Source organism: Ceratosolen solmsi, unplaced genomic scaffold (assembly GCF_000503995.2).
Source record: "Ceratosolen solmsi marchali unplaced genomic scaffold, CerSol_1.0 scaffold14, whole genome shotgun sequence".
Taxonomy (NCBI): domain Eukaryota; kingdom Metazoa; phylum Arthropoda; class Insecta; order Hymenoptera; family Agaonidae; genus Ceratosolen; species Ceratosolen solmsi.
Genome location: NW_011948420.1, coordinates 6,387,591 through 6,402,345, shown reverse-complemented (window position 1 = coordinate 6,402,345; position 14,755 = coordinate 6,387,591). Strand labels below are relative to the sequence as shown.

General features: G+C 29.0%; 1 protein-coding gene across 2 annotated transcripts; it reads left to right on the top strand.

Annotated features, from left to right (window-relative positions):
- Positions 1-211: 211 nt before the first annotated feature.
- Positions 212-12,656, top strand: LOC105360989 (tropomyosin-1). Of its 2 annotated transcripts, none has more exons than XM_011498054.1 (7): positions 212-312; positions 7,859-8,146; positions 9,268-9,401; positions 10,216-10,404; positions 10,609-10,684; positions 10,816-10,948; positions 12,550-12,656. In XM_011498054.1, the coding sequence occupies exons 2-7, from the start codon at positions 7,907-7,909 to the stop codon at positions 12,630-12,632; spliced, it is 855 nt and encodes a 284-aa protein (XP_011496356.1). In that variant the 5' UTR covers positions 212-312; positions 7,859-7,906; the 3' UTR covers positions 12,633-12,656. The 2 variants fall into 2 exon arrangements, with proteins under 2 accessions (XP_011496356.1, XP_011496357.1); XM_011498055.1 differs by lacking the exon at positions 212-312 and adding an exon at positions 560-583.
- The last annotated feature ends 2,099 nt before the right edge of the window (positions 12,657-14,755 follow it).

The following is a 14,755-nucleotide window of genomic DNA, read 5'->3' as shown; positions in this document are numbered from 1 at the left end:
AAAAGGGAAAAAAAAAAAAAAAAGGGGGGGGAAAAAAAAAAAAAAAAAAAAAAAAAAAAAAAAAAAAAAAAAAAAAAAAAAAATGCCAAAATACGAAAATACAAAGATGCGAGTATACAAAAATACAAGATGGTTAAAGCGTGATTCGGAGGAGCTGCTGTGCTCCAGCGTTCGCGGCGCTCGCCATTTTTGGATTCCCCACTCGATGTCTCGATGAGCAGCAGGGCTGCGTGTTTGGCGGTGGGCGTCGCGGCGGCGAGCGTCTCGGCAGCACGAGACACTCGACGCGCGTCGCTCCGAACACTCGGGTAGGTAAGTTCATCTTTGTGCAAGACTTTGCTACTCCGCCACTGCGAACGCCGTCAACGCCGATCTCGAGGAGAAAGAGAGCCGAGCTTACAGCTTCCTTAGCGTTTTAAGACTTTTCCTTCACCCAATCTGTTATTTTACACTTGCATCTCTCTCTCTCTCTCTCTCTCTCTCTCTCTCTCTCTCTCTCTCTCTCTCTGTCTTCATCTCTATTTATCTGTCTATCTATCTATACATCTCCGTACCACCGCTGAGTCTACGATCGCAAATTAACGTAGGCATCCTTTGCTATTTGTATTTTGTTCAGCTCTGTGCTCGTGTGCATGTGACTCTGAGCCCCGTCGTCGCTAAGAGCAGCTCTTTAAAGAATAATGTTCGTCACGTCATGTTTTTTTTTTTTTTTTTGTTTTTTTTTTTTGTTTTTTTTTTGTTTTTTTTGTTTTTTTCTTTTTGACCATTTGTTGCTATCACCAGCACCTATCTCTCTGCTTTTGCTTGGTCTTCTTGCCCGTGAAATGCGACCGCTAACCACTAAGTACCAAAGCTCTTAACTCTTAGTACTCGCGTTATTTCATTCTGGGAACGACTTCGATTAATGATCTTGGTCGGTGCGGCGCTACGATATGGATTCATCGTGAGTTCGTTCGAAAAATTCCCAGTATTTTGGATGATGAATTCAAGTGAAATGAACGAGAGAGATGAATTATGAGTATATTATCACCAGCTCCGACTGCCAATTGTATCAACGTGGATTAGGAAAAATTAGTAGAATTCAACCTGTGTTGGGGACTGTGTGACACTGAGTCTTCCATCATCAACTTGGATGAACGAGAAGTTCGTTGTAGTTCGCGCGAAATGAACCAGTGCTGGAGTCACGGACGTAAATAGATCGAACGTACAAACACGCGCGACGTTATTCTCGAAGCTAACAAGATACTATTTTCCAATCGTTTGGCTAAAAAATTCCTTCGATTCGAAGATGCCCAAAATGCCGATATTCCCACTAGTTATTTAATATCCGTCTCTTGTCATCGCGTCCATGTTATTGTATAAAAAATTCATTATATTGAATTATATGTAACGGGACGACAATTGTGAAACGTTATGGTTAATGGGATAATACAGTGATTTGCGGCAGTGCTTTTGAAGAAAAAAAAAAAAAAAAAAACAATCAGTTTTCTTTTTTTCTTTCCTTCTTTCTTTTTTCTTTTTTCTTTTTGTTTTGTTTTGTTTTGTTTTGTTTTCTCAATTACCCACAAGTGTAAATTAAAGGTAAAGATAATAACATCATTCGATCATAAATATAATATAGATCTCTCAATGATTTCGTAATATTGTTCAAAGTCTGAAATCGATGCGATCGTGTCGAGCTTAGACCATATGACAATTAATTCTGTTTGTTTATCGTTGACATGAGTTTATGGTGTGCAAAGTGTCGTAAAAATAATCATTGTAATAAGTGCTCGTTGTATTTGAAATTTTTAATAATTCTTTTCCCTCTTTATGCACTAATAATCGTTTGAAAAGCAATTAATAATAAGGCTGTGTTGGCGAAAATGTTGTTGTCAAAAGGTAATGCGAAGCTCGAATCACTTGACTCTCGATAGGCTCGTGATTATCAATGGTAAAAGCAACGTCACGAACGAATAAAGTAAGTTGATTTGGAAGTTGGAAAGATGAAGGAGGGTCTCGAAAATTTAGGAAATTCGACGATTCGGAAAAATTAGGTCACAGAGTCGAAGGGAAAAGCGAAAAGGATGGGTGGGGGGGGGGGGGTGGGGGGGGGGGGGGGGGGGGGGGGGGGGGGGGGGGGGGGGGGGGGGGGGGGGGGGGGGGGATACGTTAACGAGTAGAATTTACGAATTCTTGCCAAATTCTATTTTCGAGCAGCGGCTGATCCCGCGGAATAGATGCGATATCACGGGGAGAATTTGCATTACGGGTGGAACCAGGTCGAGTCGCGGATGACAGTTTAATCGAGCGATGGGAATCGAAAGCGGATGCATCCAAGGTCGCAAGTGCCCTTAACTCCTTTGCCGCAGTCGCCGATTTACCGCGGCTCTACTAAAATTTATTCTTTTAACCGAACTTACATTTTCGACTTGAGTATTTTTATTCTTGTATATAGCGAAAGCGCGGAAATCCGATGAGCGTGCTTGGAGTGCTTTTAAAGCTTGATAATGAAACGTGACAATTGCAAGCACCGTGATTTACATTATAATAAATGCGCAACAATATGGTGGCGTGTAAAGAAAATTTTAATCACAAGCATTACGAGGTGTGCTTCGACTTAGTGTAATAACAAGTTGATCAATTATTTATTCTTCGCCTCGACTCACCGCACTTTGCCGAGCATTAAATATTTCCCTCGTTATTTAAATTTACTCAATTATTCATAAATTTGCACTCAAAATTATTCTGAAATCTTTTCTCTCTGAAATTAACGTTTATTTATAAATAGATCGAACAGTCGTAGACCAACTGAAATTTTGGCTAGCCAAAATTCCCAATGGAAAGTATCGCGCGAAGTTGAAAATATAAAAATTTGATGCGAGACGTTACCTAATGTAAAATCAGCGTATAAAATCAATTTATTATAATTATTGCTGTTGTTGTTGTTGTTGTTGTTGTTGTTGTTGCTATTTTTCTTCTTCTTACTCCTAGTATTATTATTATTATTATTATTATCATTATCATTATTATTATTATTATTATTATTATTATTATTATTATTATTATTATTATTATTATTATACTATAATGTAATAAAATTAATTAACATTTGAATTGAACATACAATTGAAATTGTAAATAACGGAAGATAAATGATTGACCGAATAAAGAACCAATGCTAGTCGTTATAACTTTTCGATGTATTTTTTTTTTTTTATAATTATTAATACTGAAAATGTCACTGGAATAACGGAATAAGTATAATTTCCATGTGTCAATAATAGCGTTTCGTTTCGATTAAAAATTCTTGAAAATCAGTGTATTTATCGTCGGTCTTCCTCAGACACGTCATAAATGAACTTTTTCATAGGCAATTTATCGTTAGTTTATTGCATTTCAGTGTCCTAGTTAAGGGCGATAATGACGATGGGCCTTATTATTCGTTCTCGACCTCGGCTGAAAATTACTGATAATTGTTGAAAATCACTGCACGCATTATCGGAATGTGCGATTTGTTTCTCATCGGGCCAATGAAATTTCAATGCTGGCACAAAACAAAGAATTCGCAATGGCATGCGAAAAAGCCGAGGCATTCGACCTCGAGTAATGGGCACGCGTTTCCAGTTCTCGGTAGCCCTTGAGACGCTTTATACCTATCGGTTTATTCACCGACAATACGGTTAGTCTACTTTTAACGAGATCAAAGTTCGAGCTTTTGCCAAAATATTCGCGCTCGCGTATTTATTTACGTGTCACGAATATTAATTAACTGGCTCCATCTAAACGCACAAGATGCTAAAAATGAATTAGAGTAGCCGCAATCGAATATCAATGTAGAGTAGACTTTTAAGCTCTCAAATATGTCCTCGTTTATCTCGAAAGCAATGCTTGTTAAAAAAAAAAAAAAAAAAAAAAAAAAAAAAAAAAAAAAAAAAAAAAAAAAAAATTGAGTATTTTACGAACAATTATTTCAACCTATACATAGTCTGCATTTGTTAGTATGAATTTCAATTTTAAATGATTCAAGTTTTTTTTTTAAAGCGTTTTAATCACAGGTTCGATTGTATATTGTCCCTCTACATTTTTTCAAAAGAACGTCTATTTACCGAGTAATATTATCATTATTATCATTATTATCATTATTATCATTATTATCATTATTATCATTATTATCATTATTATCATTATTACATTATAAAAAGAAATAATAATATCAGCTTAATTATTTAAACCAAATATATTATAATTTATTCGTATTCAATGCTTATACTTGATGTGAAGATATCACAAATCATGATATTATTTCTTTTGATTGGATCTTTAAATATTTCATCAGCTTACATTAAATACAAAATTATGACAAAATAATGATTTTCATCTAATAAATATGATGTTATTGTGTTGTTAATATAAGCAACAACAATAACAGACAACTTATAGCATTTATTTTTGAATTTTGTGTCTCGTTAAATTTTTGCTTTCGAAAGGCTTACTGAATATCATCTACCTATACTAACATATAAAAAGTATGAAAATAGATTTACTGAAATACAATAAATATTATCATTAGCAACTATTTTTAACCAATTTTAAGGTTATTTTTACAAAAATTTAATACAAATGTCAGGCTTCACGTTCTCAGCACACCCATAAACACCGTTAAGAAAGCCAACAATGAAACAATGTTCGACCATACATGATTTAACAATACATTCTTATGTTTATAACATAATTTAACAATTAATTATTATATATAATTGCAATAATGAATGAGTCAACTCGAATTCCCTTTCATTTCAATTGAGATTCAATTTTCTCTTCTATCAGTCCGTGCATATTTCACATTTAGTATAAATAATTAATTATCTTTAATATATCGTAATATCAATCACATAATATTAACATAATTTAATAGGCTTAATATATCCACATAAATTCACGACTTCTTTTATCGTTATCTAATTTTAATATCCATACGTCATCCACTATCATATTGAATGAAATTAAATAAAAGTTACTCGGTAATTCAGAGAGACGACTCGTATATTAATTAGTCTTAACCAAAGTTTTTTTTTTTTTTTTTTTTTTTTTTTTTTTTTTTTTTTTTTTTTATTTAATTAGATATTTAATAGTTATTTCTAATAATGATATGGAGATTATTATTATTGGAGTTTTTAAAATAAATTATTCATCTATTAGACGTTTGCTAGCTTCTTAAATCAAATCTGAAAAATAAAATAACTATTAAATTATTGGCTTTGGGGTTACAATTGAAATAGGAAATATTTCGCCATTCCATCGATAACAATATTAGACATTTCATTATTATTATAAAAAAATTAAAGCTATAGTTTTTCTTTGTTAAAAATAAACAAGGCTGATATGAGAATTGATATTTTTTTTTAATTACAATGCACTCCGTTTAAATCTGGTTAGATTAAATGTACAAAGAGAAAATTATCCCTTTCGAATAATAATTGCTTTTATGCATTAATATCGATTAATAACGATTGTTACCCTACGTTTAATACGTTATTAATTCCAAATAAAAAATGAATACTACTAGGCTACTAAATTAGCCTTTAAATAATCGATTAATCAATTAATTAATTATTGACAAGGACTAATAATTTTGATGAATTCTCTGGCCTTTCTATTATAAGCAGTCGGTAATAATTGTATCAAATTGCAAAATTTACAGCAAAACTTTTAGAACTTTGAACGTATATACTCTATAGCTTTTCGTAATATAGTCGAGTTGAACTTTAGGGAAATCTAGATTTAGAAAGTAAGTTCTACACTCGCAACTCAGTTATAATCCTTATACAAGCTAATGCTATCGGACATCCGATTGGTTCTTCGTGTTTAGGTAGCGCCAAGTAGCTCAGCTGTTTATAAAATCATCGGTTCAATGTGAGACTGGATATTTAAACTTAATCGTTTATAAATAAAAGAGCTAATACGTTAATGATGATTCATTAAGCCATTCAATGAGCAATATATATGATGTGTGAAAAGAGAGGTGGAGATAATTGGATTGGAAACATTTTCATAAAAAAATTTGACTATGTAACGGTGGCTCGGAATCTTTATTAGTGAGGACGTGAGAAGGTGAAGAATATAATATCTTTTCTCTCCTCGACTTTATAAAGCTCGTGTTGTTTTGCAAAAGTAATATTTCGCTGGGAAGTTCTATAAATAAAGTCGGCTCTCTCGTATGTTCTCGAAAATCTTTACCTTCTCTCTCATTTGCTCTCTTTCACTCTTCTACAAAAAACATAGAGGCACGCACACGCACAGAAATTTTGTCTGTTTTTCTTTTTTCTCTCTTTCTCTATTTCTCTAGACTTTAAGAGAGAGCGAAGATCGGGTGTCGGGCGGCAGCCGTGCAACCAAGTAAAGCTCGCAGAATGGAGTAGGAAGTTGGATGAGAGTGCGAGCGAGAGATCTACGACATTTTGATATATGCTCTTTCTCTCACTCACTCCCCCCCCTTCTCTCTCTCTCTCTCTCTCTCTCTCTCTCTCTCATTCTGCTTTTCCCTCGCATAACGACCGCGAGATTATTAATAGATTGCTTCTAATGTTATTTCCGTAGATATCCGCTTGCTTCGCCCCTCCCCCTCCCTAGCTTTTTTTTTCCTTACCTTTTAACCTGTTCGTTTTTCAGACAAGAGCGAATTTTCTAATATTTTTTCTTCATCGGCAGTCGACTTACTTCCACACTTTTCATTTCTCGTTTACGGCTTTTCAATATTATTCTGATTTAAAGCATACGTGCTTTAAAGATTTGCATGTTATTGTCGAAGATAATATAAAAAAAATTGTCGACCTTTTCAATTATTTTTTATTATCATCGAAATATTAACAAAACATGATAGTACATTTAAGTAAAAGTGTTTAAGTAAAAATATTTCATGAGATAAGTTGTAATATCAACTAAGATTTTGCATAAATTTGCGAAATATCATGACCTAAACCTAAATAACTTTCATATATAATTACAAAAAATACATTCATAGAATTTACAAAATGTACGTTTAAATCTTATTGTGCATGAAAAACGCAAAAAAGAAGGTATTTTTACAGAACATTGCTACATGTTACATAATAATAATTGATATATCTTCCATTCATTCGTAATTTTATATTTATTTTTATAGAGTAAATTGATAAAATTAATAAATTGTTTCTAAATTAACGAAATACGTACCTCTAAAATATAAATATTTCAAATGTGTACTATTCTATTATGTCTCTTATTTTTTCTTTTTTTTCTAAGGATAGTTTAAGAAAATAATTCCAATTATCTCCAATAAATAAAAATATAATGTTGAAAATTGATTTTTTCGCCAATAAATAATATCCTTTCTAATAATAAGCTTCGTAATTACAAAGTGGAAAAACCAATTTTACGTTAAATTATTAACATTAGCATTATTTAGCTATGCATTTCTGAAATTCATCATGCAGTACAACATTCATATCATACTAACATTACAAAATTATCTCTTTTTACAGTTCTAATTTTATTTATGTCAAATTATTTTTAAACCATTTAAGAGCCCGGGAAGTTTAAGTATAGTCAGACACGATATTAAAATTAAAAAATAAAAATTTTTAATACAAATTCAATATATTCAAAGTATTGAGTAATATGTGTTGGGTCAATGTATTAAAATCAATATATGAGAAATAAGAAAAATGACATTCGAACAATAATATATTTACATTAATAAATTGTATGAAAAACAAAAGAAAAAAAAAACTTTACACGACTACTCGCGCATCAATAATGTAATTAATTAACGAATAATCGATCGATCAATATCTGTCATAAATTAATTACTAAAAAATATGCTTTGGTCTGTTCACAGCAATATCTATAATTTTTTGAGAAAAAGGGGAAAAACAAAGCAGACACCATGGACGCGATTAAGAAGAAGATGCAAGCGATGAAGCTTGAGAAGGACAATGCACAGGACAAAGCCGATGTTTGCGAAGGACAGGCCAAAGAAGCTAATATGCGCGCGGAAAAGGTTTACGAGGAGGTTCAAGATCTAACGAAAAAACTTGCTCAGGTTGAGAATGATCTTGTTACCAATAAGGCTCAGCTCGAGCGTGCCAATAAGGATCTTGAGGAGCGCGAGAAGTCTCTGACCAACGTAAGCTTTTTTCACTCGTTATCTTCAAAAAAATAAAACGGGGCATAATTCAAAATTAAAATAATAATCAAAACAATTTGACAATGTTTAATAGGGAGAGTAGATTTTCCAATTATTATACATTAAAGATTTTTAATAATTAACGTTATCTCATATTGCATATTGCTTATACATTTAAATATTAATATGAATTTCATATGAATTAGTCATATATGTTTGTGTAAATTTTAGAAATTTTCGTGACAATAAGTATATTAAATACATATCAATACTTGCTTTATAATAATAAATTAACCTTTAAATAAAAGAAAAAAGAGAAAATGAAAAAAAGAAAAAAAGAAAAAAAGAAAAAAAGAAAAAAAGAAAAAAAGAAAAAAAGAAAAAAAGAAAAAAAGAAAAAAAGAAAAAAAGAAAAAAAGAAAAAAAGAAAAAAAGAAAAAAAGAAAAAAAGAAAAAAAGAAAAAAAGAAAAAAAGAAAAAAAGAAAAAAAGAAAAAAAGAAAAAAAGAAAAAAAGAAAAAAAGAAAAAAAGAAAAAAAGAAAAAAAAGAAAAAGTAATACATCTCAATGGTGAAATAATATCGTAATATGTTATAATTAATTTCTTATGACATTTTTATAATATGCAAGACCAATTACTTTATACATAATTTGTTGCCCTATTTTGATATCATTATGATGATGCTGACAATAATTATGGTTATTATTTTTGTTATTGTTGTTGTTGTTATTATTATTATTATTATTATTATTATTATTATTATTATTATTATTATTATTATTGTTATTATTATTATTATTATTAAGTTACGAAACCTTTATTTTACAAATTACAAGTGTCGGATAAACATTACTGAAATTTTTCTAATCTATTAATACTTGTGCAAACACTTATTGGAGCGTCAGCCGCTACGGTTACCTAACATTTACTTAACAATACATAAGATTTTCGTGATTAAATCCTAATAAAAGTATCGACATAAATCAGTATGTAGATGTCGTAAATAAAGTTAATCGGGTTTTGGAACAAACGAGGATACATACATATAAGAAATAGAATTATATGATGAACATTAAAAATGTAAGAAAACGCTGAAATTAAATAATAAATTGAAATTCTAGGCCGAATCTGAAGTGGCAGCTCTGAATAGGAAAGTCCAGCTTATCGAGGAAGACTTAGAGCGCTCCGAAGAACGTCTGAATACCGCAACTGCAAAGCTTACCGAGGCCTCTCAAGCTGCTGATGAATCTAGCCGGTAAACATCTTCTTTTCTTTTTTCTTTTTCAAAATCTCTCAAGCCACGATATAGAAGTGAAATAAGAATGAATGAAAGGAAGAATAAGGAAGAATGAAAAAGAAGAAAGAAGATATGAGATTTTCAAAATAGGGAAAATATTACATTTAATCTGCCAAGTGCTGCAATTCAAGGCAGCAATAACCCGCAGTCAATCAGCATTCGTCGTACATCAAGAATAATGCAATGCGTTCCATATGTATTTATTGAAATGTGATTAGTTTGTTTAGAAACATTAATTTAAAGTCAAAAGGCATTATTATTACATTTTTTTTTTTTTTTTTTTTTGGATAATTTAATGGGTTGACGAAAGGCATTTCAATTCCATTAGTGTGTGTGCGACGCTTAAGCATAATAACTGAATGATTGACATGAAATTAAATTTAAAATTAATACAATATAGGCGGATTACTTTCATTGCAAGACATATGCAAAATTATATTTATGAATAATTTACAGTAACATACTAATATATAACGTACTAATATATGGTTAATGACGACAGCACTTTTTACAAAAATGAAAAGAACGCTTATCGTTAATGTCGTTTTAATAGAGCTTTAATCGAGAACCTTTAAATCGTTCATAATTCGTTCTCTTAATATCAACGGATTAACAATTATCGGGCACATATTTATCAAGATACATAAATTTTATAATTAAGTGCGCAGTTTTATAAAACATAGGGTTGTGCGTTAAAAATATATATTTTTTATTTTTAAAAACGAAATTTCGTCATTTACAATAAAGGCAATGTCATTGTGTGTTCATATAGTATGTGTAAGGTACTGGAAAATCGTGCTCAACAAGATGAGGAGCGAATGGACCAGCTGACGAACCAACTGAAAGAGGCTCGTCTTCTGGCAGAGGATGCCGATGGTAAATCCGACGAAGTATCCCGTAAACTGGCTTTCGTTGAAGATGAACTCGAAGTTGCTGAAGACCGCGTCAAATCTGGAGAAGCGTAAGATTATTTTATTTTACTTCTCGTGAATAATGTAAGATTGATTGATGATATGATTGATTTCCAAAATAATATCTCACCGGTCAATTATTACATATAATTTACATTACATAGAATTTTAATAACGAAAGTCAAAACTTTTTTCGTCCATTGACCGTTACATGAATAATATACAGACCTACTGAATTATTAATTATTGTTTAGTAAAATAATGGAGCTCGAGGAAGAACTCAAGGTTGTCGGTAATAGTTTGAAATCATTAGAAGTTTCGGAAGAAAAGGTAAGGAATATAAACAAATAATTTTCATATATGCGGTGCTGAAATACAATTTCCATCGCACTTTGTTAGAAATATATTTTTATGTTCATTCGTACAAATACGAATACACTCGTGATAACTTGTTATACTAGGCTAATCAAAGAGTAGAAGAATTCAAACGACAATTGAAAACTCTAACGGTAAAACTAAAGGAAGCTGAGGCTCGTGCTGAATTTGCTGAGAAAACTGTCAAGAAGCTTCAAAAGGAAGTAGACAGGCTCGAAGGTTAGTCAAACGGAATCATAAAATTCATGTTATATTTTGCTGGTTCTTTCCTATATTTTAATTCAACTTAATTACTTTTGAAACTCTGATAAACAATTTTTGGTTTCAATTTTCGTAATAAATTTTTAATATCTTTTAATACGACTTTATTCTTCTTTTAGAAATTACTTTTATTAATTGCTATTATTGGCTTGTGTTAGCAGAAGATAATTAATAATACATTTTAATTGTCTAACTCTAACAATAGTAAATATTTTCTATTTATGTTACTCAATTTTTATTTAAAATTTATTTAATTTAATAGTAATTTTTTAAAAATCTGTCTTTATAGACATAATTAATGATAAAATAATGTATCAAGAATAATTTTTCTCAACTAATAATTTATGATTACCGATTAACCTATATATATATATATATATATATATATATATATATATACATTTGTGCGTTTAATTTTCAAATAATAATAATGGTGTTATTAACGATATTTTTAATAAATAATTTTTATTTATATATTTATTTACGTATTTTTTTTAAAAAAAATATTTATTTTAGTAGTTTATAATAGTAACAGAAGTACAAATAATTTATTAGAGATAGAATAAAATAATTAATTTCATTAGAGTCAATTTCAAATATAAAAGTAAAATATTCTTTTACAAGAATATATTAATAAAAATCAATATTATAACTTAAAAATAATGTTTATAATCTGTTAATGAAAATAGAAATATAAAATATATTTTAATGAACCAAGATTATATATAGTATACGTGTTCTTATGAAATTGTAAATTCATTTACTGGCAATTAAGTTTCATTTACAATAAAAAACTTTAAAGTTCATACTGATTATTCGGACTTTGTTCTTCTTCCATCTCACAATCTTTTTATATTATCACAAAATTGTAAATATCTTCCATTACAAATGTGAGTAGTTAATTCGGAAAGTTATTTTTCTAGAAATGGAATATACGTTTTGATTTTGCACTCTCGCTAATACAAATTACATATATGGTTATTTTACACAATTGTTATAAAAAAAATTATTCATTTAAATTTAAAATTTTATTTGATCATAACATTTTTTTCATTTTTTTTTTTTTTTTTTTAATAAATAAATAATGTAAATGAACTTAACATCAAATAGAAATAATAGTAAAATACAGATCGATAATATTATTTTGTAGAATGTACAAGATGATATGTGCCTCTCTATTACAAAATTGTTTAATTTGTCCAGTATTTTATCGTTTAAATTTTAACTCTTTAGTGAAAAATGATAAATAAATAAATATACTTGTATAATTTATAAAAATTAGAATAAAGTATGATTTATAGTTTACTAATTTTCCTGAAATTATCCATATTTGAAATTTACAAGATATTAATATTGTTGGATATATAAAAACGATATTAAAGTCATATGAAACTATCACATGAAATAATTCAATTATATATATATATATATAAATAGAATTGCCATTAAACTGACAAAATCATAAAATCATGCAATTAAAAATAACAAAGTAAAAATTTAACGATTCTAAGCCATTTGAAAAAGAAAAATTGTGATTAAATGTGTCATTTATTTTACAGACGAACTCGGAATCAATAAGGACAGATACAAGTCTTTAGCCGACGAGATGGACTCTACCTTTGCAGAGTTGGCAGGTTATTAAAAATTAAAAAGAGAAACAAATGGCGGCGACCACATCCCCAAGAATCAATATTCAATAAAATTCTATATGTTCGAAATATCGCAGCCAAAATATCACGAATATGGTGAATGAAACGCAGCAACATAAATCAAATAAAAAAAATTCTATATATATATATATAACTGTACAATGTCCATTCTTCGATTATGACCAATTATATATATATATATATATATATATATATATATTTCCAATTTTTTTCTCATTTTAATAACCATTTGCTGATCTAATTGAGGTACTTTGTACAAAATCAACTGGATAATGATTATCAAAAATCGATTGTAAATTGATAGATGGGAAAATATATGATATTAGTTACACGCATAGATGGAAATCAGTTATCCGTTTCGTTGATCTTTTTAATTAACGTCAAACATTTTAGAAATATCAATAAACTGGTCAAAATAGATATCTCTACTTTTTATTATTATGAGAGTAAGCAAGAAATAGTCGATAAAAATATATAATAAACAATAATATTCTTCGCGTTTCACGCATCTCTTGAACGCGTGCTCAAACATATTTTTGATAAAATGTGCAGACAAAGTCAAAGTTTGTCTTAACCTAGGCTGCATGATAAGGTTTTTCAGCGTTTTAATCAAATTCGGGACGAGCACGCAATTGTAACATTTTCAATTTTCATAGGCGGCTATGTGCGTGGTATAGTAATATTGAAATAACTTGAATAAAATCAGATTGTATCTTATTTACGATTAGTCATTTACGTCATGTTATGCTATAAAATTATTAATAAATGACTGTAACTGTTTAATTATAACGAGCTTTATTAGTATCCTTGTAGTCCTCAACTATTAATAAATAAGTTATATAAATTTTTCATTTTCTACTCACATGTATTGCCAATAATTGAGTTTTTCAGTGCCGAAATATTTTATTTTGTATTGCAAACAAACTAATTCACTATCATATTAATCATTTATATTTATTTTTCAATTTATATATAACAATTTTTATGAAAAATTGTACATTTTCTTATTCGCAAAAATCCCTCATTTTACGCATTTTAATTGCATCTTCTCGATTCAATTCAATTCAAGTGCAAAATTCAATTGTAAATTTTTTCTGGTAATTGTAATTTCAATGGTAATTACCAGATAGAAGTACTCAAGTACTAAGTGAAAGAATTAAAATTATTTTATTACGAATTTTTACAAAAAAAAAAAAAAAAAAAAAAAAAAAAAAAAAACGAATATTTATGATAAATATAAATATTAAAACAATTTTAATACGATATTTTCGAATGATTTTATATGTATAATTGTGTATAACTTACTAACATACAAATGAAATTATTCAAGATTCCAAGAATATAATAATGAATTAATTAATAAAATGTGTGAAATTTTCTTTATTATTATTTTATTTATTATGAAGATTAATAATTCGATGTAGTGATAGGAAATCACATTAAAGACATTAAATGCAAATATATTTGCGAATTATATAAAGTTGAAAATTATAATCGTAAATGTAGGCTTGAACATAAAAAAAAAAAAATTACAAAAAATTTTAAAACGAAAAGGAAAAATCGACACGTTCGACATATAAAAATTAATGATAAAAATTAATAATTAAATAAATTAATAATGTATTTTTAAGTTATTTCCTTAACAAAAGTTTTGAAAAGAGTCTTTTTAATGTATTTTACACTTAGTATGAGAAGTTATTGCTGCGTTATATTTCCTTTTGATTAGCGATTTCCATTTCAATTATTATTCCTTCTCGTGTAATCTCTTATTACGGCGTAATTAATCATACAAATAAATATAAACATTGTTTCAAGCTCCTCTACACTTAAAATAGAATACCCACACTCATGTTTATATGTGGTACGTTTTGATTTGTTAGAAAATAAGTAGTAAAACTAAAACCAACTGCTAATACTAGTTTAAATAAACTGCAATTAACTAATAACTATGAGCTTAGTTTAATTGTCGATGCAAAATTTTGATTTACCATATCTATTTATCCTCGTGATTAGCATTTTCGTGATAATATAGATCACATAACGACACATGCATGCACGAACGTACCCACATCCACGCATAAACATACACACATCT

Bases quoted from the DNA above. Each gene is read 5' to 3' on its own strand.
- LOC105360989 (XM_011498054.1), top strand. From the start codon at position 7,907: ATGGACGCGATTAAGAAGAAGATGCAAGCGATGAAGCTTGAGAAGGAC. The intron at 8,147-9,267 runs GTAAGCTTTTTT...TTGAAATTCTAG, and splicing joins GCGAGAAGTCTCTGACCAAC to GCCGAATCTGAAGTGGCAGC. The intron at 9,402-10,215 runs GTAAACATCTTC...GTGTTCATATAG, and splicing joins GCTGCTGATGAATCTAGCCG to TATGTGTAAGGTACTGGAAA.